At 39.2% G+C, this 24,120-nt stretch overlaps 1 protein-coding gene across 1 annotated transcript in view; it reads right to left on the bottom strand.

The window, feature by feature from the left end:
- Positions 1-24,120, bottom strand: part of WDPCP (WD repeat containing planar cell polarity effector) — a 72,237-nt gene that overhangs the window by 24,506 nt on the left and 23,611 nt on the right. The window contains exons 5-8 of the mRNA XM_063316886.1: positions 23,893-23,963; positions 23,582-23,641; positions 12,536-12,650; positions 3,990-4,123 (exon numbers count right to left, since the gene is read on the bottom strand). Coding sequence (XP_063172956.1) covers positions 3,990-4,123; positions 12,536-12,650; positions 23,582-23,641; positions 23,893-23,963 — 380 coding nt within the window. The remainder of the gene's footprint in view (positions 1-3,989; positions 4,124-12,535; positions 12,651-23,581; positions 23,642-23,892; positions 23,964-24,120) is intronic.

Raw genomic sequence — 24,120 nt, 5'->3', positions numbered from 1 at the left:
ATGCTAATGAGGCATGCTGGATTTGCCAGCACTTCCAACAATTATGAATATGTCCCACTGTTTTCTTTGTATTAGTTTATAGTTTTTTAAATATGGTCAGACAACTAATTAATAAAGTTTATTGTTGTTGCTGTACCACAATAAAGGTGGACAACATTGCCCAGAGAAAGTTGCCTGTTTGTTGTGATTACCATCTTCTTTTCCTAACATGTTGTTTTAATCTTTAAAAGTTAAAAATAAATTGATTGGTACCGGAAATTCTGCTTCTACCCATAGCTGCAGCATACTTTTAGTTTAAGAAAAATTGCAGACAGGTACAACATTTTGGTCCCTGCACATTCCAAAGTATGTTTTTCCTTTCAGAATTGAAATTCTGCACCAGCCCTACTATAACTCTTATTGAATTACAACTGTTGGCTAATTCCCAGGTGAGTATAGGATTACTGCTTTAACTGCACAACTCACATCATAGTGTTTGTTATTTTGATAATGCATCTTTGTCCATCTTACAAAATCTTAAAATGAATAGAGATGAAGGATTCACTCTTCCTGTTTAGAGGAAATTTAAGATGAAAAATAAGATGTAATAAATAAATACATGATAAATCTAGACCTTCCTAATTACAATCTAACATACTTCACTGAATCATTACAATACCTGGATTTTATAAGAAAGAGGAATAATGTTTGATATTGAGTTTATTTTTTAAGCTATTAAGTAGTTCAGCTATCTACTCTAAGAGGAAATATTTCCTTTTTTCTATCCTAAATCTCCCATCATTCAGATTTACTGGGTGCTACCTTATATTATATGAAAAAAAAACCCTCTATATACAATCTCTCTATACCAAGTATAATTCTATATACCTTCACCATAAACCTTCTTACTTACTTTTTCTAAGCAAACAGCTCCAAGAAGAGATGCTGTGTCCCTTTTATCATTTTTGTCCTATTTTGCACTTTTTTCAGCTCTACGTTATTTTCTTTAGCTGTAGTGGCTAGGAATACACACTTCTTTACAAATATAACTACACCATACATTTATATAAAGTCATTACATTTCTTACAGTTTAATTTTCAATTCCTTTCACAATGATAATCAGCATAGAATATGCCACAGTGATGAGACCACAAACTTAGAGGCAGTATCTAATATTGAATAATGTTCTTCATGATCTAGATAGACTCCTTCCTTTTATATCAGAAGTAAAAGGAAACGAATAGTTTGCAAGTGAATTATTTTTTGGAGGGTGGGGGTGCTAATATTGCTGGGTCCCTTGTGTGTGTTAGTCTAGAATCATGTTTTTTATCTGGCTAGAGCTTAGGATGCTGAATTGACTGGGAGTTAGGCTGACAGTTTAAGCTTTCTGGCAAGGATGAAAACAAGAGTTCTGACAAGGATGCAAATGCAGATTGGGGAGTCATTATAAAAACTCAGTATGCAAGCTGGTGTCTGAATAGTTCCTATCCCAACATTATTGCATACAGCATACACACTGAGTACCAGTTAGAGGGAGGGAGCTTCATATGTATGCCTGTTCACAAGAACAACACCATGTGACCAATAATCTAGCATTACACCCATATCATATGCATTCTCTCAGTGAGGAGTATGGAAGGTCTAAGCCTAAATTCCCTTCCTTTTCCCCTGATGTCAAGTCTCTCTTTTTGAAGAAAGCCTACAACTTAGTGATTTCCTTCTTGCTGTTTGTGTTTTGGGTGTTTATTTTATTGCTGATTTAATTGGTGCTGGTTGCCTTGGGTGGTGTTACTGTATAATTTTGCGCTGCGGGTTAAACCACTGAGCTGCTGAGCTTGCTGATCGGAAGGTTGGCAGTTCAAATCCGCATGATGGGGTGAGCTCCTGTTGCTAGTCCCAGCTCCTGCCAACCTAGCAGTTCGAAAACATGCCAATGTGAGTAGATTAATAGGTACCGCTTCGGCGGGCAGGTAACGGCGTTCTGTTTAGTCATGCCAGCCACATGACCACGGAAGTGTCTACGGACAAACATCGGCTCTTTGGCTTTGAAACGGAGATGAGCACCGCCCCCTAAAGTCGGACACGACTGGACTTAATGTCAAGGGAAACCTTTACCTTTTTACTACTTTGTTAATTAAATGGTATCTAAATGCTTGAAAATTAATTTTTATATTTTAGAATTCTTATCACAAAGGCTGATCACATCTGCATTTTTAGTTATTTTAAAAAATGATGTCTTAATGTGCTACATTTATGATTAGCTTTCCAGAATAGATGTTTTCAGAGAGACAACAGCATGTAAAATTATATACATGCATACACAATCATTACAATCAACAATTAAAGAAACATCATTGTACTCCTATAGGTAATACAATCCAATACATAACAGCAATTGTGTAGAGCTAGAACACTAATATAAATACAAACTGTTTTTCAGTAATAAGCATTAGACTGATTAAAGTATTAGAAATATTATAATAATTAAACCTTAAATATTTTAAATTGTGGTACTGATTCTGATTTGGCCTTTTTCTCAAATCTCCATATGTTTTTCTGTTTTCTTAAAAGTTCATATAAACCATGTTTTTGGTCCAAAAGAGGAGATAATTAACCACATGCAAGAAAGATTTGGAAAATAAATTATCACAGCATGCTATTCCATAGCTGCTTTGCAATGATGCTAAGTATATATACAGTAGATTTTGATGATAGTTGCCAAAAGCCCCACCTTAACAAATATACAGAAGTGTGCATCATTCTAAAGTAAACAACCTATCAGCTCAGTTCCTTGTGAACAGTGAACTGTCTCAAATCCATGTTATGGAGGTTGGATCAATCTTGCAAACACAACTTGGTATTGAAAAGAGGCCTTGAACTGAAGCAGCCTGGAAAATATATTAGATGTCCATCCTAGCAGAGAGTATTCGCTATAATACAATCTGGCAAGAAGTTTAGTGTAATTCATGAAAACTAGCCTTGTAGATACAAAATCCATTAAACAGAGAAATAACAAAAAAGCAAAAGAACAAAAATAATACTGGCTAACAAAACATTTTCTCATGTTTGTTATCTAATAACATTCTAGGGGGTAGCATTGGCAGGGAATGAAAGGTAGCATACCTTCATACTTACAATTCAATGGAAACCAGCTTTTTACTAATCTTCATTTTTCATTTTGAAAAGAAGTAAGAAAAGCTTTCTTATTTCATTTGAAGAACCTCTTCTATCTTATATATATTCAGATTTTTCAGAATGTATCAGGTTGGGACAAGTTAATTCTAAAGCCTCTGTCTCAAACCTCAGTATTATAAATTGAATTCAGTTCCCTTCACCATAAACCAGTATTGCCAATGGCAAAGGATTGTGAGAACTGTAATCCAAGCTACCCAGAGGACACCTAAGACAACCCTGTACTCTTCCATCTTGTATCTTGCGCTCCTTCACAAGCATGATGGTACACCCAGACTTACCTAGGCAGGTATTGCCAACTGAATTTGGCTTTTAACATTTCTCTAGATCCTTCTATGCAAAGTCTGTAATAATTCTGTTTTATGCATTTTGTTGTACAATATTATCATTTTAGTTCCTACACTGTTGCAGACTGGTTAATAATTGCTCCATGATCTTCCTCCTCCATCAGGAACTGGGTATAGAATCTGAATACAAGAGGAGATACTTTATCACTGACATAGCAGTGGCCTCTTAGTTGGTTCAGGTCATGTGTTTTTGAGATTACGTATAATCTAGCCCAAGTCTGCCTAAAGTTTACCTTTGGCAACCATTTCTAAAACTTTATAGTATAAGTAGACTGAAATCTCTCTTTCTCACTCTCTTGTCTACCTACCTACTGTATCTTTCTTGAGTTATATCAGTTCATATGCAATTCAATTTAAACATACTGAAAAAAAATTGTCTATACGTTATACTAAGTCCCTATCTTTCCTCAGCATCCATTTGCCCAATTATGATACAATTATGATACTTGCAAAATCAGTAATGGCTGTACCTTAAAATCGAAGTTTGAGAGTTTTTCAAGTCTTTTGTTTACATCTGGAGAATTTGCTTTTTTTGTGATTTGAATGAAGCAGAGTTTGCTTTGTTCCCAAAATGAAAAGATCATGAAACTGTCAGTAAGCACAGCTGGAAGAAAAAACAACAACACTGTAATACCTATCACTGACAACCAAATAAATTACTGAATCCTCCACTGGGATACTGAAAGAAAAAAACACATTTTCAGCACTATGTTTCAAATATATGACTTCTATGACTGACTGATACGTGTTTCACCTTGCATATTTTGTTGAAAATGGTGAGTAAAGCCTGGGAAGCACTCAGATGTAATAAAATTGAACAAATTATGATATAAATATTTTACAGATATGATATTTTACAATATCTCCTCTATTGGTTCTTTTAAAGTTCTTTTAGAGAATTAACCCCTTCTACAGTGGTTGTCACTGGGTGAGTGAAAATATTGGGGATATGCTGGAGTGAAGCATAAATATTAAAAAAAATCAGTATCAAATGAGAGGGTAGCTATTACTATAGCTTAATGATAGCTTGATTTCTTGGAGCTATTGCATCTTCAGAAACACAACTGGGCGGTAGGTGTTTGTTTGGTGCAAGCAATTTTCTCTTTATTCTTAAATTAAAGCATAGATGAAAATGAATGATACCAATTGGCTCTGTAGGCATCTGAAGTTTATAAAACTATGAATACACTGTTTTGGGCTGGGGGGTGGGATGGTAATGACACTGTAATGAGCATCAGCTATGTCTGCTTTATGGCTTATAAACAAATACAGTAAAGACATCCACTGTAAGAAAAAAAATCTATGATAAAAGAAGGGGAAAATAATTAAAAAATTACCTCACAGACCTCATAAAATCAGAGCCCAAAATAACAACTCCCCAAACAACAGTAACGTTTAAAAATAAAAGCTCTGCTTTCTTTGTGTTAGTCTTTTAGTAACTTTTAGCTAACTTTTCACACAATTAGCTAGCAGTGTTATCTTTTGTACTATGCTAGTCTAAACTGCCTGAAGGAGGAGGAGGGTAAAGACTAATAACAGATTCCAGACAGATAAGCTTTTGGAATGCCTCAAAACAAATGAAAATTGAGTATCTGCTTCTGACTGCATCCCAGTAAGTGTGGAATAAAACAATAAATTTGAGCAACTCAACCCAAAAGGAGCTCACATGCAGAATAACCACATAAGAACTCAGTATCTGTCGAAAATAAATGACTTAATCGTTTAGGAAGAGATGATTCACATAAAAGTCTTAGCATTTTAACATCCTCAGACTGAACTGGCAAACTAATGCTTTCTTACTGCAGAGACAATGTCCTTGATCTTTCAAAATTATCAGCCCTACAAGGTAGACCAGATCAAGAAATGGACTCCACAGGACTGTAACTATATGAGGGGCTATGGTAACAGAATTCTGCAGGTGTGCTTGTGTTTTACCTTCCTCCCTCTTATACCTCATTGAGTCAGGGAGGAGCCAGCTCGAGCCTCTTCCTTATATTTTATATTTATATTTAATATATGTATTTATACATTATGTAATACATCTTGTTTTTATCTTTTTAGCTTTATTGTAAACCGCCCAGAGTCCCTCTTTTGGAGGAGATGGGCAGTGATGAAATTCAATAAATAAATAATAATATCCATGTCAACTCTTTTACAGCATAAGGCAGTGGATTGCCATTGCCTTTTCTCGGGATTCTTTCTTTCCAATCTATCTTACAATATTGGCATTTTCTGGTGGTCTTCCCTAAAAATAGTGACCAGGACCAACTCTGCTTAGATTTGGGGAGATCGGCCAAGATAAGTTAGGTGCTGCCACTTGCTGAATAAATATATTTAAATCCTCTCATCTCTGTGGAACTGAAATAACAGTTTTCTTCTGACTTAACAGGACCTGTAGGGCTATCCTTTCTTTAACTAAGGGGAAATTTTTCATTTTATGTAATTACGTAAATTCTGTCTCCTCAGTTTTCTTTTTTCATATAAAAGGACTCCAAGAGGCTTCAAATGGAATACAGGATAGGTGGTAGGATAGAAAAGATGGGCATGGAATCCTTTTCTTTCCAGCTATTTGTCTATTCAAAATCCCCTCCACACCTGCATTTCTCCCACAAACAAAAGATATTTAACTGCCATGGGAAAAAAAAGCAGTTGTGTGGGGGGGTGGAGGAACCGAGTCCTTAATCTGAAGCCACCTGTTATGTGATTAAAAGCACTTACAGCAGAGGGAGAAGGCATACAGAGCTATCTGTAATGTGTAGTGTTGCCTTTGATGTGATTGTAGAAAATGGTGAATGGACTTAGAAATTAGTTTGAACACAGATCTCACATGTAAATTAATAGTATGTGAGTCTGAGAGCTAATAGCTTTTAAAGAGAGCTATTTTGTTTCTGTTGTACCTGAAATATAAGCATATGACTAACAAAATATTGTATCATTTTCTTTTGTCTATAAATAATAGCTTGTTTATTGAATCATTAGTTGTTTCTCATGTCTCTTAGTTTTTCCAATATCTCTGCATTATATAATAATGTATGGTAACATCTAAAAAAAGTAGAAATTGTAAATTAGGAGGAACAGTTAAAAGTAAATGATAATTGATATTTCTTTTATACAATTGGTTTCAAGACATAAATTGTTGCTTATTATAGAAACAGTGAAAAAGAAGCTTCCATCTATCAAATTGAATTTATCTGAATCAATTCAGTTCAACCCCTTACTGTTTACTTTCACTGGGATGTAACAGTAACATATTCACCTCAATAAACTGAGAATATAGACTACCTTTTTCTCTGGAAAACATCTACAGAGCTACATTGGAGAGAAAGCCACTGTCAGAATAGATATTAAACACTTGGAACAAATTAATCCAAGATTAATTTTAGGTAATCAAATTAATATTTCTAGGATATATTCCTGTGCCTGCAACTTGAAACTCCCCAATCAATTAAGTTGTGCAAGTGAACATTTTTCCTCATGTAGCACACAAGAGCACCTTGGAATCCTCTGAAAATTACATCACAACAGAAAAGCACTCTGACTTTTAGTCAAGACGGCACTGTTGTCAGATAGACATCAATATTCCCTGACATCCCATGCACTATTTATACAGTTATATCCTTTTAATTGTTACTTTAACTGCAACTGGGGGAATAAGGAACAAGCTGATTATTTTTTGTTCTAATTATCTGAGAGAACTCATTTATTGTTTGCTTGGATGGTGCACAAGCAAGTTCCACCACCATCTTCCCCTATTATGGCAATAGTTTCACCACCTACTGAGAAAGTTGCCATGACTATTATTTGGAAGATGGATATATTGACTTCCGGTGGAGAAAAATGGCGGATTGACCTGTTCCTCTCAAGCTCAAGGAACTGAACAGACAGTGCGCTGCTTTCTGAGGCTCAGGAGGGATTCCTTTGAGCCCAAAAGCAATCTTTGGATCAAGGAGAACTCCAGGAATCGTCCCTTGCATCCTCTGGACAGCTGCTGCTTGCCAGTGGATTGCGAAACAGGGTTCAATGGTCGACCAGTGAGTGAAGCAGCTGGGAGGCAGGGCTGTCACCATTTCCAAGCCACGCTGAAGCCAAAGTTACAGAAACTAAAACTGACCACCCCATTTTTTAAACACTTATCTGCTTTCTAATTTTCTACTAAAGAGAGGCTTTCTTCAACACAGAAACATGATTTCCCTTGGTAAACTTTTCATTATTTTGGGGGATTAAGTATTATTTAAATCTATCCATTTTGGTGGATTTATGGACTGGGCAAAAGAAACCGAAAGTTGAGACTGTATATATATTTCTCAAGAATATATATATGTATGTATATGCATGTATATATACATACATGTGTATGTATGTATGTATATTTACATATATATATATACATACATGTAAATATATTTACATACATGTATATATATTTCTCAAGTATCCATCAATCTTTTGGAAAAGATTGATGAATACTTGCAAAAACAAACATTACCAAAACTCACACAGTCACAGAAATCATTAATGAATAGTCCTATAACTACTTTTGAAATAGTAGAGGCCATAAAAAATGTAAATTGGGAAAGCATCAGGTCCAGATGGTTTGCCAACTTTATATTATAGGTGTTTGAGGACCAACTTTTTAAATTGAGGGCCTTTGCTGATGATTTAGTTTTGATTTTACAAGACCCATTGAATGACACTGAATATTCGATGAAGAAACTGAAAGATATTGGGTCACTAGCTGGTTTTAAAATAAACAAAAAACATATTGGTTAAATATGACTATGCAAAACCAAGAATTACTGATGAGTAAGACTGGTTTTAAAATTGAAAAAAAGATCAGGTACCTAGGAGTTATATTTGACATTTGTGTGGCACGCCTACTTGTGATATGATAGAGTTAAAGTTAATAAAGATTTAAAAATCATTTAGGCAAGCCATGCTGAGGATTTGGAATAAATATAAACAAAGATTATCTCCTAATGTATCTTTGTGGTTGTCACCTCAGGAAGCCTTCTTCAGAAGAGAAATAGGTGGGAAACCGACTTGGCTGAGATATAAAGATTTGTTGAATTTTGAGGAAGGTGAACCTAAACTTAAAACAAGGGAACAACTGGAATGGAAGGTTATATTTGCCATTGGTTTACATCTGTACAATTGACAGAATGATTTAATTTAGATAAAAAGACTTATAATTCTGTAATTGAAAGAATTCAGTTTGAAGTAGATCTTTGTACCAATGATGAACATGTTATTACTAAGATGTATAAAATATTATTGCAAATGAATTTGGAAGATGAATATGTTAAAGATTGTATGATTAAAAGGGCAAAGAATTTTGGATATAACATCATGCTCGAGCAATGGGAAAATATGTGGAACAAAGGCTTGAAATTTACCTTGAATTATAATTTGAAAGAAAACTTTTATAAAATGATGTATCATTGGTATTTAATACCTGATAAGTTGCCAAAAATGTTTAAAGGGGTATCAAATGTCTGTTGGAAATGGTCCCAAGGACAAGGAGCTTTTTGTCATCTTTGGTGGACTTGTGTGAAGGTTAAGAAATTTTGGGGGCAAACATGTATTATAATGTAAAAGATCCTTAAAGTGAATATACAATTGAAACCAGAACTGTTTCTTTTGGGCTTGATGGATCAACAACTTGAAAGAAAATATGGGACTTTGCTTTTACACAGGCAGTCCTCGCTTAACGACCACAATTGGGACCAGAATTTTGGTTGCTAAGTAAAGCGGTCATTAAGTGAATCTGACCCGATTTTATGACTGTTTTTGTGGCAGTCGTTAAGGGAATCACCACAGGCGTTAAGCATACCATGTGATTGTTAAGCAAATCACACGGTTCCTCACTGATTTTGCTTGCCAGAAGCCAGCCAAGAAGGTTGAAAATGGCGATCACGTGACCACGGGACATTGTAAAAGTCATAAATGCGAGATGTTTCTGCAAGGGGGGTACCATGAAATCTTCCTTTTAAACCAGTGAAGCCTATACATCAAACCTGTCTAAAATGAAAGTTCTTCTGGATGTTGGCAAGATAAGAACTTGCTGAAAAATACCTTCCACTGTACAGTTTTGGTTTCAAGTGTGACATTACTCTCTCAAAATAAATCAAGGTCAGATACTAAATAGGAAGACCTACAGGATTTCAAATCCAAATTTACCATCTAGATGTAAAATTAACCTGAAGGGTCCTGGAAGCCAGAGGATGCTTGAAATAAGTAACTGAGCCCATTTTAGCAGTAAAACTGCATGAGAGCCTCTACTGAACTCAGTCATGATTTCACCCATAATAAGGAGCTGCATATACAATGAGGTACATGTAGCTGAGCTCTTAAAAACACTGACTAAACAGCTTCCAGAAAACCCACACTGTGATGCTTGCAGACTGTGTGCCATAGATCAAATATGACTTTTGTGCTACAAAGCTTAATTATTGTCAGACATGTTTATTGTCATTGCATGTAGCAAAATATAAAGTTGTGTTTGCAAAAGTTTGAACCCACAAATAGATGGTCTTTGTCAGTTTCAGAATGTTGTGGCATGAAAAGAGACTCCACGATATTTGAAGGCTTTGTTTCATTAACACTAATGCCATTAATTTTCCAAGAGTGGCAGCACAGAAAGGGACTTCTAGAGAATACAACTACATTATTGTAACTGATGAAGAGGTCATTCTCTCTGCAAATAAACACAAAGTGCTCTGAGGCATCATCACTACATATATACAGAGAATGGCCACATCATCTGTATGCAACAGAACTGAAATGGTACTACTAGTCAATACATGAGGATGAAACTCCTGATAGGGCTTGCACAAGTGAGTTCATAAGAAATTATAAAGAATAGACTTCGGCCATGTATTGTGCAGCTCTCAAGATTTGCTGTGAGGAATAACATTTTCCAAAGGCATGATCTATACAGGTCTTGCATAATATTTATCCAAGATTACACTAAGAAAGTCCAGCAATGTAGACAAATGTTTAATATAATAAAAATATAGTTCAAGAGAATAATAATCTTCAGTATTTTATCAGATTTCCAGCCATTTTTGTTTTGAAATTAGAAGACAGCTTTCAAAGATCACTTTATACTCATGAAAATACCTCTTTAAATTCCTGTTTAGGTTGCTTTAGGGAAAAATAATACATTACCATGTTCTGTTATACTGTTTACTTATGTACAGGCTGCTAGGGCTTTTTTTTTAAATCTCTAGATCCTAATTAAGCATCTGAATTTTTTGCCTGTGTGCTTTGTCTTTTTTTCCTCCTCCCTATGCTCTTATTTCCTTTTTTAAAAAATGTTCATCTTAATTTAAGATCCACATATTTTAACAGATTATCTATCGAATTTGGCTCTTAAATTCCAATTTTGTTCCTCTAACTGCTCTGTGCCCAGCTCACGATGGATTTATACAGGGCCACCAAGATTCTGACAATATTAGATTTTGAATTAATGTTCTAACTTTAACTCAGAACAGATAGAATCCAGCAGCTATAATTTGTTTGGATAGAAAAATATTTGAATATGGTTGCTCAGAAACTTTCAGGCAGGTTTTGACTTATATTGTCTTACTTTAGATTTAAAAGGTGTATTTAATCCCTCAATCACATTATTATTATGGTATGCCCTCTCCTTGATTAAATTTATATCATAGTACATATCAGGAATGCCATTTAATCTGACTTTAGAACCTCTTCCCTGCAGGGATAAGATTTTTCTATAAGTAGATATTATGTTTTATATCAATGCCAAACATAATTTCTAATCTAATTTCATTAATATGTAAGCTTGGTATCCTGTCTGGTTATTCCATAAATCGAAGTAAATCAGACTTGATGCCACTGAGTCATAACAAGTGTAGAGGTGAATGCTTTAGGTTAATTCATTTATCTTGGTATAAAGATTCTTGGAAACTCTCTTAAGTTTACCTGTGAACATATCCCTTATATGAGGCAAATGAAAGAAAATCTAAACAAACAGTTCAGAATTATTTGGTATTGGCTAAGAAAATGGAATTAAGATGAATTTAACTCTAAGACAAGATGAACTACTTGACCCTACTGAAATATTGGCAAATATTGAGATCTACCGTACTTAATGCTGTAAGATAAATATAGGAAATATTATTGGATTGAAGGTATACTATCTTTTTACCCATGAAAATATTACATTATGGGATAATCTCAACTAAAAAATTGCAGATTAATCTGTTTTTCAAGGTATGCTGGACCTCTCATAATATCATTATTTTGGATCAGCTCAGTTTTGATAATTTCCATCTGAATTCTTGGATTCTAGAACTTGCTATCTAGACCATTTAGTCCTGATGCCATTGCTTCTTACTGAAATTGCAGTAGTGGTTAGAAGCTTTGGAGAAATCAGTTAAGGCTCTTTTAAGAAATTAAAGGAAGTTGATGAAAGTGATACAAGTAACTTATTCAGTCTTTGGAATAATGTCCTTAAATGTTCTGGCCTGATATAACAGTAGAAGTTTGCTTTAAAAGCTAAAGGTTACTGTTAAACATCCTTATGTAACTTTTAAAAAGCCACAGGTTTTGTGAGTCATCCTGTCAATAAACAGAAAAAAGCCATTGCTCTTTACTAGAAAACTTGCTTTGAATGTAGAAGGACCTAGGTTCAATCCATGATATTTATTTAACAGATGTCAGATAATACGGCTGAACATATTCTATAACCAAGCCTGACCGAAATATAATGCACTCAAATAGGAAAAATTACCTGTGCTAAAACTTTAATGCATTTGGGGAAAACTGCATGCTGACCTGAGGTTTAAAAAATGAATATAATAGTTGATAAAACAAAAACATTTTTTCCTAAAGTGGTTTTTGTCCTGAGGGTAGTAACTGTAGCATTTCATGCAATTACTTCCAGTATTTTCAAGTCTCCAGTGGTAATAATTGGTCTACCTGTTGACATACTGTTTCTCCTCTTCCACTTTAAATGCAGGCAGCTGAATTGCATGCACATAGGTATAATTACCATCGCTGATAGTGTTAGAGATGAGCTTTCCCATCAGGGTTCTGTCAATCACCACTTGCTCCAGCTGTGGTCCAGAAAGGCTTAGGGATACCAGTATACCTGAAGGAAAGAGGAGCTGAATCCAAAGAGACAGGGAAAAATAAAAGTTATAACTTATTAACAGAGATTGTAACTTCCAAACTAAATTTATATCTATATTTTAGAGGTCATATAATAATTCAGCCAATGAAATGTATCAGATGCAATATGAGACTATTAATAATCAAAGAGAGACAGAAAATAAGGAACAAGAAAAGCAAAAACAAGAGTTTTTATTACGTGTGATATAACAATGTGTCAAAATGCTTTACTGAATGAAGTATTTCCCATAATGTGCATAGACAATTATTAATAGAGATGTTGCCATTTAAATCTGAAATCTTTCGCCAAGAAGACAATAGAATAGGAAGGACAAGAGACCTCTTCCAGAAAATTAGAAACATCGGAGGTAAATTCCAGGCAAAAATGGGCATGATCAAAAACAAAGATGGCAAGGACCTAACAGAAGAAGAAGAGATCAAGAAAAGGTGGCAAGAATATACAGAAGACCTGTATAGGAAGGATAACAATATCGGGGATAGCTTTGATGGTGTGGTCAGTGAGCTAGAGCCAGACATCCTGAAGAGTGAGGTTGAGTGGGCCTTAAGAAGCATTGCTAATAACAACACAGCAGGAGACGACGGCATCCCAGCTGAACTGTTCAAAATCTTGCAAGATGATGCTGTCAAGGTAATGCATGCTATATGCCAGCAAATTTGGAAAACACAAGTATGGCCATCAGACTGGAAAAAATCAACTTATATCCCCATACCAAAAAAGGGAAACACTAAAGAATGTTCAAACTATCAAACAGTGGCACTCATTTCACATGCCAGTAAGGTAATGCTCAAGATCCTGCAAAGGAGACTTCAGCAATTCATGGAGCGAGAATTGCCAGATGTACAAGCTGGGTTTAGAAAAGGCAGCGGAACTAGGGACCAAATTGCCAATATCTGCTGGATAATGGAAAAAGCCAGGGAGTTTCAGAAAAACATCTATTTCTGTTTTATTGACTATTCCAAAGCCTTTGACTGTGTGGACCATAACAAATTGTGGCAAGTTCTTAGTGGTATGGGGATACCAAGTCATCTTGTATGCCTCCTGAAGAATCTGTATAACAACCAAGTAGCAACAGTAAGAACAGACCACGGAACAACGGACTGGTTTAAGATTGGGAAAGGAGTAGGGCAGGGCTGTGTACTCTCACCCTACCTATTTGACTTGTACACAGAACACATCATGCGACGTGCTGGGCTTGAGGAATCCAAGGTTGGAGTTAAAATCGCTGGAAGAAACATTAACAATCTCAGATATGCAGATGATACCACTTTGATGGCTGAAAGCGAAGAGGAACTGAGGAGCCTTATGATGAAGGTGAAAGAAGAAAGTGCAAAAGCTGGCTTGCAGTTAAACCTCAAAAAAACCAAGATTATGGCAACCAGCTTGATTGATAACTGGCAAATAGAGGGAGAAAATGTAGAGGCAGTGAAAGACTTTGTATTTCTAGGTGCGAAGATTACTGCAGATGCTGACTGCAGTCAGGAAATCAGAAGACGTTTAATCCTTGGGAGAAGAGCAATGACAAATCTCGATAAAATAGTTAAGAGCAGAGACATCACACTGACAACAAAGGTCTGCATAGTTAAAGCAATGGTGTTCCCCGTAGTAACATATGGCTGCGAGAGCTGGACCATAAGGAAGGCTGAGAGAAGGAAGATCGATGCTCTTGAACTGTGGTGTTGGAGGAAAATTCTGAGAGTGCCTTGGACTGCAAGAAGATCAAACCAATCCATGCTCCAGGAAATAAAGCCAGACTGCTCACTTGAGGGAATGATATTAAAGGCAAAACTGAAATACTTTGGCCACATAATGAGAAGACAGGACACCCTGGAGAAGATGCTGATGCTAGGGAGAGTGGAGGGCAAAAGGAAGAGGGGCCGACCAAGGGCAACGTGGATGGATGATATTCTAGAGGTGACGGACTCGTCCCTGGGGGAGCTGGGGGTGTTGACGACCGACAGGAAGCTCTGGCGTGGGCTGTTCCATGAAGTCACGAAGAGTCGGAATCGACTAAACGAATAAAGAATGAAAACCCATCCCACCCAATTTAACATCTCCAATCACTGCTCAGCAACATCATCCTCTTCCACCACCCTGCCTGAGAAGCCAAATGGACCATAAGGGAAAAACACATCCATGCACTTTGCAAGGAAAACGAAGCAAGAGCAAAGGAGGCTGCTATCCCCAAACCACAAGCACAACAGGGGACATCAGGTAACTCAAAATGAGAAGAAAAGATGGTGAATGGAACACAGACAGATTCCTGACATACAGGTCACAAAGGAAGGTTTGGTAGCCTACATGTAGTTTCCTGGGATAACCAGCCACAATGTGAGGTTTTTATTTTAGGGCCTAATTTCAGAAACTCACAGCACAAGCCACGATGGATATGCAAAGTTCTTTATTAGGTCTTTACCTCAGAATGTCAAAGCCACAACTAGCTCCACTTCCTCCCACCTCTCTCCTTTGTCCTCCCGCCTTTTCTTTGTCCCACCCCTTCCTCTGCATTGACAGCTTGCGTAATGGTCGCCTCTCAGTCTCTCAGTTGTGACTGGGGGTGCTGCCATTTGCTCTTTTCTTATCCCTTGCCCCTCCATTGCTTGTAGTCTCTCCTCCATCCTTCCTTCCCTTTGATGTGTAAAGTTAGAGCACCCAGGTGCAATTAACCATTGCCCCTGGGTTCTCCATCCTTATATGCTGCCTCCCTGTGGAAAGATGGCCTCCCCCCCATTTCGTCCCCTGGATATGGAAGCACCTGGCAAAAAAAAAAAAGTGCTAATTAGGAGGTACATATGACAAGGCATTCCATTTAAGCTATGTAGGTTTTGTGGGATATTGCTTATGGAACGCCCTGATTAGATGGGGTGTGCGGACATGGTGGCCCACTCATTCTCTGTGTCTGGCAGGTGTTTCCATCATGCTAAGTATTGTAAGCCCCCCCGACATAGTCTGGAGTCCAGAATTTCTTGTATCTTGCTGTTCACCGTCAACCAGTGTGGGGGTGGTTTAGGGTGCCATCGTGTCAACGTTCGTACTGGTTTAAGAAGACAGCAATGGAAGACTGGGTGAATATTGTGCAATGTTTTTGGAAGTCGAAGTTGCACTGTGACATTGTTGATAAGTCGCGTGATTGGAAATGGGCCGACATACTGAGCCGAATTTCTTCGACGGCTGATTCGATTTCAAGTATTTAGTAGAGAGATAAACCATGTCTCCCATTTTTAGGGGCCACTTGGCAGACCTCTTTCTATCAGAGTATTTTTTGTAATCAACCTTGATGTCGTCAAGCTCCTTGACAATTGTAGGCCAGCTGTCCTTGAATTGAGCGATCCAATCATCCAAGGAGAGTATTTCAGTGCAGAGTTGTGGGAGTTCCGGGATGGCCATGAAGTCTTGTCCGGCGGTGACCTGAAATGGTGTAAATCCTGTGCTCGCGTGTATTGCATTATTATATGCCACCTCGGCGATCAGGAGTAAATTGACCCAATTGTCTTGCTGGTGGCTGACATAGCAGCACAAGTATTGTTCGAGGATTTGATTCCTCTGTTCACTCGCCCTGTCAGTTTCCAGGTGGTGGGCGGAGCTTAGGCCTTGGTCAACACCAATTAAATTGAGAAACTGCTTCCAGAATCTGGAAGTAAACTGAGTTCTTCTGAGGCTTATGATATGTTCAGGAGCGCCGTGAAGGCGATAGATGTGGTGAATGAACATCCTGGCCAGTTGACTGGCTGTGGGAAGTCCAGCACATGGGGCGAAGTGAGACTGTTTTGAAAAAAGGTCGGTGACCACCCATATGACAGTCTTCCGTTTGCTCTCAGGGAGTTCAACTATGAAATCCATGGCGATTTGTTTCCATGGACGGCTTGGACTTGCCATGTTTTGTAAAAGGCCTCTAGGCTTGCCTCCGATACGTTTAGCTATGGCACAGATGGGGCAAGCTGCTGTGTATTCTTCCACATCTTTCCTCAAGGTCGGCCACCAAAATTGTCATCGAACTAAATGAAGGGTTTTCACAAATCCAAAATGTGCCACCACTTTGGCGTCATGGCAACGCTCCAGGATGTTCCTTCGTAAGGTCTCTGGGATGTACAATTTCTCACCCTTCCACCACAGTCCCATCCTTTCCATGAGGAAAGTTTTATTGGAGTTCAGCCAGATATCTTGTTGAGAGGTGAGTTGGAGCTTGGCTTTCAAGTCTTTGTCCACCTTTGCTGCTGCTGTTTGGCTCCGCATAGTAGCTGCCAGCCCAAATTGGGTAGTTGGGATGATGGAGTCTACTACTTCCTTCTGTAAGCTGTTGTGTTGGGGTAAGTGAGAGAGGGCCTCCGCCAAGGAGTTCCTGCCTCCTGGTAAGTATTTCAGTGTGAAGTTAAACTGTCGAAAAAATTGTGCCCATTGTATCTGCTTGGGGTTCAATTTCCACGGAGATTTTAGAGCTTCTAGATTCTTGTGGTCCGTCCAAACCTCGAACAGGTGAGAAGCCCCTTCTAGTAGGTGCCGCCATGTCACCAGTGCCCACTGGACTGCAAACGCTTCCTTGTCCCACACGTGCCAGCATCGTTTGGTGTCTGAAAATTTTCATGAGAGGTAAGCACATGGCCTCAATTCACCAGCATCGTCTTTCTGTAGCAGAATGGCCCCAATTGCCACATCCGAAGCATCTGCCTGGACTACTAGGGGTCATGTGGGGTCGGGATGGCGTAGAATCAGTTCTGATGTGAACAACACTTTCAGTTGGTCGAATGCATTCTGACAGTCAGAAGTCCATTGGATCGGAGCTCCAGGCCTCTTCACTGCCTTCAAGTTCCCTTGCTCCTTTGTCTTCAGTAGGCTGGTCAGTGGTAAAGCAACCCGTGCAAACTGTGGGATGAATTGTCCGTAAAAGTTTGCAAATCCCAAGAAGCTCTGTAGTTGTCTCCTGGTTCGAGGAAGTTCCCAGGCGATAACATCTCTGACTTTAGCTGGGTCCATCCCAACTCCATCGCTGGAGATTCTGTATCCCAAGTAGTCCAACTGCTTATGAAATTCACACTTCAATAACTTGACATATAAGTGGTTGTTTAGCAATTGGGTTAAGACTTCGTTGACAAGTGCCACATGGTCCTCCATTGTTTCAGAATAGATGAGGATGTCATCCAAATAAACGAGGACGCCCCGGTATAAAAAGTCATGTAGAATCTCATTTATGAGATGCATGAAGACATCCGGTGATCCCTGTAGTCCAAACGGCATCACGAGATATTCGAATGATCCTAACTGGCAGTTGAAGGCAGTCTTCCACTCATCACCCTCTCTTATACGCACCCGGTAATATGCCTCCCGTAGGTCAAGTTTAGTGAAAATCTTGCTCTTTGAAAGGTAGGTCAACATATCCCTCATCAGGAGAAGAGGGTATTCGTTCGAAGTGCAGACTGCATTTAAGCCTCAATAGTCTGTGCAGAGCCATAAGGACCAGTCCTTTTTAGTCCTGAATAGATGAAGTAGCAGGGTGAATGAAGCTCCGCCGTAAGTTTTTACTGATGAATTTGCAAAGGACTTTAAGCTCTTTGGTGGTCACGGGGTATAGTTTTGCCTTGGGGAGTTCTTCCCCCAGGATAAGTTCTATGGCACAATCTGATTTTTGGTGGGGTAGCTGGTCTGACTCAGTTTCGCCAAAGACATCCTTCAAGCGTCTGTATTGTCTGGGAATGTGGGGTCCCTCATTTGCAGTTTCCTTCTTAGCCGATTCCTCAAGCGCTCCCGTGAGCTCAGATTGTGTGTTCAGTGGCCCTACAGATAATCGGTTGTGGCCCCCATCAGAGAAATAGATTTGTCCTGACCTCCACTGAATTCTCAGATTGCGTTCTCGGAGCCAGGAGAGCCCTAGGATCATGGGGTGGTGGGCAATTGGGGTTATAAGGAATCTAAGGATAATAAATAAACAATAAATAAATAAGTATTGGCTTGATACAGTATTTGACAGGGGGCCCTTTCATATCCCCCCCCCCCATCAAGCTGGGTGAAGGTGACGGGGTTGTCTAATTTATCCACCCATAGCTTTAGTCTGGCCACCACTGTAGGGTGTAGTAAGTTGTGCGTGCAGCCCGAGTCTAGTAGCCCGGCTATTGGGATGAGGTCCCTACCTCTTAGTGTTTTCAATTGTGCACACACCAGCACTACTGGGTAGTTCCCACTTACCATGGGGTCCTTGAGCCCATCTTTCCATGCCTGCCCTTCGGCGCTGTTTAGAGAAGGCTCATGTCGTTTCCTGACAGGGGGAGTTTGTCTTCAGTAGAGGCTTCGGAGTCCTCCTATGACTCACGCCGTCCCTTCTCAGAAGCTGCCACTGCCGGTGTCTTCAGTTTCTTAGCTGGGGCCTTCAGGTTGCTTGCGTTGGTCTTGGGCTGCCCCTGCTTCATGGGGCCTGGGCAGTTGGCTGCTTGGTGTCCCTCCTTCCCACATTGAAAGCAAAAGCCTCTACGTGCTCTTTGTTCTTTTTCTTCAGCCCATGGCCGGTCCGCCACCCATTGTCCACTGGGGTCTTCTGTAGTGTTGCAGTGCTATTCTGTGACATACGATCGTTGTTGGCATCACACTTGGGCTTGCACTTCCTCTACCTCTCCTGCTAGGCATATCCAGTCTCTCAGCGATTTGGGGTTTCCTTGCGCTAGAGACCACTCTAGGATCTTGGGGCATAAGCCTCCCTTGAAATACTCAATCTTTAGGGACTCTGGCCAGTCAGTTAGCCTTCCTGCTAGTTTTAAACCCTATAGCATAGTCAGAAATTGATTTGTTCCCTTGTCTTATGGTTTGCATGCTGGCTCTGGCTCTCATTGTAGCCAGTGGGTCCTCGAAGTGTTCTTTTAGTGCCTTCATGAAATTCTGAAGGTTTTGGAGTTCAGGGGCTGCTGCCTCATGTAGTCCCTCCAGCCATTCAGCTGCCTCTGCCCTGAGGTGCCCCGATACATAGCGCACTTTGGCATCTTCTGAGAGAAATGTTCCTTCAAATTCACTCATAAAGCCTCTGATGTGTTAGAAAACATGCGAGTTGCTTGGGGTCTCCAGTGAATTTGATATTGAGTCCTCTGTCCCCAAAAAACTCCTCCCTCATTCTTGGGCTGCTCAGCCCCCGTGATTGGTGGTTCTAACTGCCAAGTCCCTGGGGTGACACCTCCCCAGTTTGTGGGCTGTTCCATTTTAAATATCTGGTGTTCTGACTGCAGCTGGCCCTCTCTCTTCGCATGCTCCACGTGCCTCCCTTAGAGTCGGGTTCACTGGCTCTTCAGGGCCTCGTGCCATCTCCCCCCAGGTGGGTAATCCTCCTTTTCTAAGCGTCTCTACCCTAGACGTCTGGCTGGGTCGCATTCCTCTCCCTATTGCTGCTGCACCATTTACTTCAGCTTCGTTCCTTAATTCAAATCTCCTGCCTTCAGTTAGCTCCACCCTCTCCTGTGTTCCCTTCGCTCGCACATTCCCTCGCCCGAGCCTTGGGGCCCTCAACTCTCATGCACTCTGCCTTCCAGGGCTTGAGGTCCATGCATCCCAGGGGTTCGTCCCACCCTCTCTCCAGCCACGGCCCCCCCATCTTGCCTGCAATCACTCCTTGCGTTGCTCCCTCTCCCGTTGCTACTGGATTCCATGTTCTGGCATCAAATCACTGGAGCAGGCATTCTACTGCCCCATGTAGGGCCGCCATATCTTGTTCCAGTCTCATCACTCTGCTCTCCGATCCCACTGGAAAGCCTCTCGTTTTTGGGGCCAGTGTTTTCTGCTCTTTCTTCCTCTATGCTCACCCGCGATGGAGTTTCTGGGGTAGGCAGGTTTCTCAGGAACCACATCTCACTCGGTGGGGTGTATGGAGCTTCTAATTGTCTCGGGGTTTGCTCTGGGTAGGCCTCTGCGGTTCTGTAGTTTGGCCTCCCCTGTTCTCCCCACGTTTGAGGTGATCGGCCTTCCAGGGTATCCGTGGTGTCTCCCCATGTCATTGCCTCATGTGGGTCAGCATTGGGGCATTCCGTTCCCTCCGGTAAGGTCTCCATGCTGTCAGTTGTGGCTGTGAGGTTTTTATTTTAAGGCGTAATTTCAGAAACTCACAGCACAAGCCATGATGGATATGTGAAGTTTTTTATTAGGTCTTTACCTCAGACTGTCAAAGCCACAACTGGCTCCACTTCCTCCCGCCTCCCTCCTTTTCTTTGTCCCATCCCTTCCTCTGCGTTGACAGCTTGCGTGATGGTGGCCTCTCAGTCTCTCAGTTGTGACTGGGGGTGCTGCCATTTGCTCTCTTCTTATCCCTTGCCCCTCCATTGCTCGTAGTCTCTCCCCTACCTTCCCTCTGATGTGTAAGGTTAGAGCACCCAGGTGCAATTAACCATTGCCCCTATGTTCTCCATCCTTACACACAGTAGTATTTGAACAAGTGGATGTTACTAACATTTGAGAGATTTGGTAGAAAACTGTATGTAAGCCTGTACCCAAGCCTCCATGATTATTCTGGTCTGCCATTGCTTGACTTGCTGCCAATTTTTTCATAATTTCATGAGGTCAATTTCTACTATAAACAGATTTTTTTGGGAAATCTTAGAAGACTGGATTTTGTAGGATTGTACCCAAAACAAGATTTGAGTAGGCAGTACAATGAAGCCTAATTCCTCATAATCTTCTCCAGCTGACAAGGAAATTGCTAAGTAATTCCACAGCAAGGCCACTAATTTGCACAATTCCTAACTCACCTCAGTTCCTTTCCTATCTAAGGCCCTCAGCAAAGTGGCACCCTAGAATCCCAACCATACCACACACTTTAAGTGGTTTCAAGGAGAAATCTACTGTTAATTTATTTCCATGGTGGGTTATTTCTATTTCTTCTTACTTCAGATCAGTTATCTGACCACAGGAGGACTCAACCTCTTATGCCATAACTACAAATAAACATACAGGCAGTCCTCATTTAACATCCACTTGTTCAGTGACTGTTCAGAGTTATGATGGTGCTGAATGAGGAATACTTATGATAGTTTTCATTGTTGCAGCTGTAGCAGAGTCCCCTCGGTCACATGGTTGCAATTCAGGTGCTCAGCAACCACCTCCAATTATGACATTGCAGTCTCCCATGGCCACACAATCGCCATTTATGACCTTCACTGCTGGCTTCCAACAAGCAAAGTCAGTGGGAAAGCCAGCAGGAGGTCGCAAATGGTGATCATGTGACTGCAGGATACTGCAACTGTGCAGGATTCGCCTAACAATGGCAACTGGGACTGCTGGAACTGCTGTTGTAAATCGGCATGGTTATGTGACATTGTGCCTTATGACTGCATCACTTAGCAAAAGAGTTCCCAGGTCCAATTACCATTGGTAAGTGAGGACTACTTGTAGAGGCTTCACTTAGCTTTTGAAGGTCCACCAGATCACTTCTATCTATGTGATTCTGTAAGATTGGTGAAACAGGCTTTCCCTTTGTCATATATTATGCTGATTTAATTCATAGTGAGATCTATATTATGTTTATTAATTATAGTTTCAGAATGCTTCCTACCATTTTGACAATAGAAATGAGGCTCAATGTACCTTGATTTTTTGATCCATGCAAAAAACAGACAGGCAAACAAAAACAATAACCACATGGCTGAGTTTCAGTTCTCTAGTAAGGAGGCCAGATTTAGTGATAACTCATTTCATAATTTCAGATAATCAAGTAACATTGCCTGGACATATTTATTTATTTATTAAATTTATACACTGCCCGTCTCATTATAAAAATGAATATAATGAATTAATTTGCATTTGCCAGTCAGCCTTTGAATCTCATGTCTTGTTACCTCTATTTGACAATACAATCCTCTACGTATCTATTGAGAAGTACATTTCAATGAATTCAAAGTGCTAATTACTAGGCATTTGGCACATTACTGCAGTCTAAGTTTAGTTTTAGATTCCTCCTTAAAAAAACTAGAAGTATGTAAGGTTTTAAAAGCCCAGTCCTGAGTTTGTTTATGTAGAGATACTGTATGTTTCAGTGTCCCAATGATGTTTACTCTCAAGTAAATATGCAGAGGATTGTAGTATAATGCATCATCAGATATCGAAACCTTGCCTTCAGAGTTTACAGTTAAGAATATTCAGATTACATGATAAGACAAAATATTATCCAAGCTGAGCTCAATAACTTTACTGTTATAAAGTACAGCTATAATTACAAGAACATTTAATTCTTATACTAATACTATGATTGATTATTAGTCAGCATGAATTGATAATCTCCAAAATTCAGTGTTTTAAGTCAGACAAGGATATGCCTGTAAAAAACATCAAGAATAAAAAGGTAGAAATAGCTTTTAACATATTTCAGGAAAAAGCTGTTGATTAGATTGCTGGATCACACACTCTATGATGCCAACCTCTTCTGTTCCCACTTTCCATGCTGCTAACAAGATGTGAGCAGATGTTTTCTTTATATATTATGTGGATATTTACATAGATACAGAATACACATTCCAGGCACTTTGGATCATAGGAAAAAAAATTCAAGTATAAAAATTAAATGACGCTCCTAATTCTTTGATAATCCAGCTTGATGCTGGTGATAGGGTGATTATACTTGTATATTCAGAAATAAGTCCTGCCAATTTCAAATGAACTTCTATGTTATGTAAGTGTATAGGAGACTGCAGTCTGGATTTTCTAAATAGTTCATTTTAATTGAAAACAAACATTATGTATTTTTCGTGATTGATTCCCATTTGAATATACACATTTTTGTTAAGACCTTTAGCCAAATATTATACTGGTTTTGTTGTTGAAGTGAATATATGCATCAAGAAATTATCTTAAACAAACACTGTATTTTTTTATAAGTTAACTTAAGAGGAATCTCTTAACAATTATTCAGTGCTGTTGACTGAACACTGCATAACATGTCAAAACATTTACCTGACAGACATCTTTGCTCTTCCATTTACTCAGCACACACTGACTGTTTTGCATCAGTTCCTGGAGGAAAACAGAAAGTAGACAGTGAATAGATGACTGTAGACATTTCACGTGTGGTTAAAGTTCTTCTGTTTTTCAAAGAGGAAAGATTGCCTGACATCCAAAACAAAGATGCAACTGTTTTGGATATCCCACCACACAAAAGCCGATTTATCACCAGAACAGATGATCTTTTGGAAAATTAAAGGTGTTGAAAGAGATTTGAAAACCTGGATTAATTGTTATTATGCTTGAATGTTTCTCAAAGATACCTCTAGCTCCTTAAGTGTGTCTCGAAGCTTTTCTGGACGTTTGTTCTTAAGTACCCAAGGATAATTTCGAGCTAGCAAATCAAATAAAATACATATGTAAGATACTGCATGTCATAATAAATAATTGTAACTAGCACTTGATTTGAATCCATAGGTTATAAGTAATCTTAACACAAAACATTTATAACACTGAAAAGAACACATTAAAAAGAATATATTTTTTCACTG

This window comes from Candoia aspera, chromosome 1 (genome assembly GCF_035149785.1).
Source record: "Candoia aspera isolate rCanAsp1 chromosome 1, rCanAsp1.hap2, whole genome shotgun sequence".
NCBI lineage: Eukaryota > Metazoa > Chordata > Lepidosauria > Squamata > Boidae > Candoia > Candoia aspera.
This window is presented reverse-complemented; position numbering and strand designations above follow the sequence as displayed.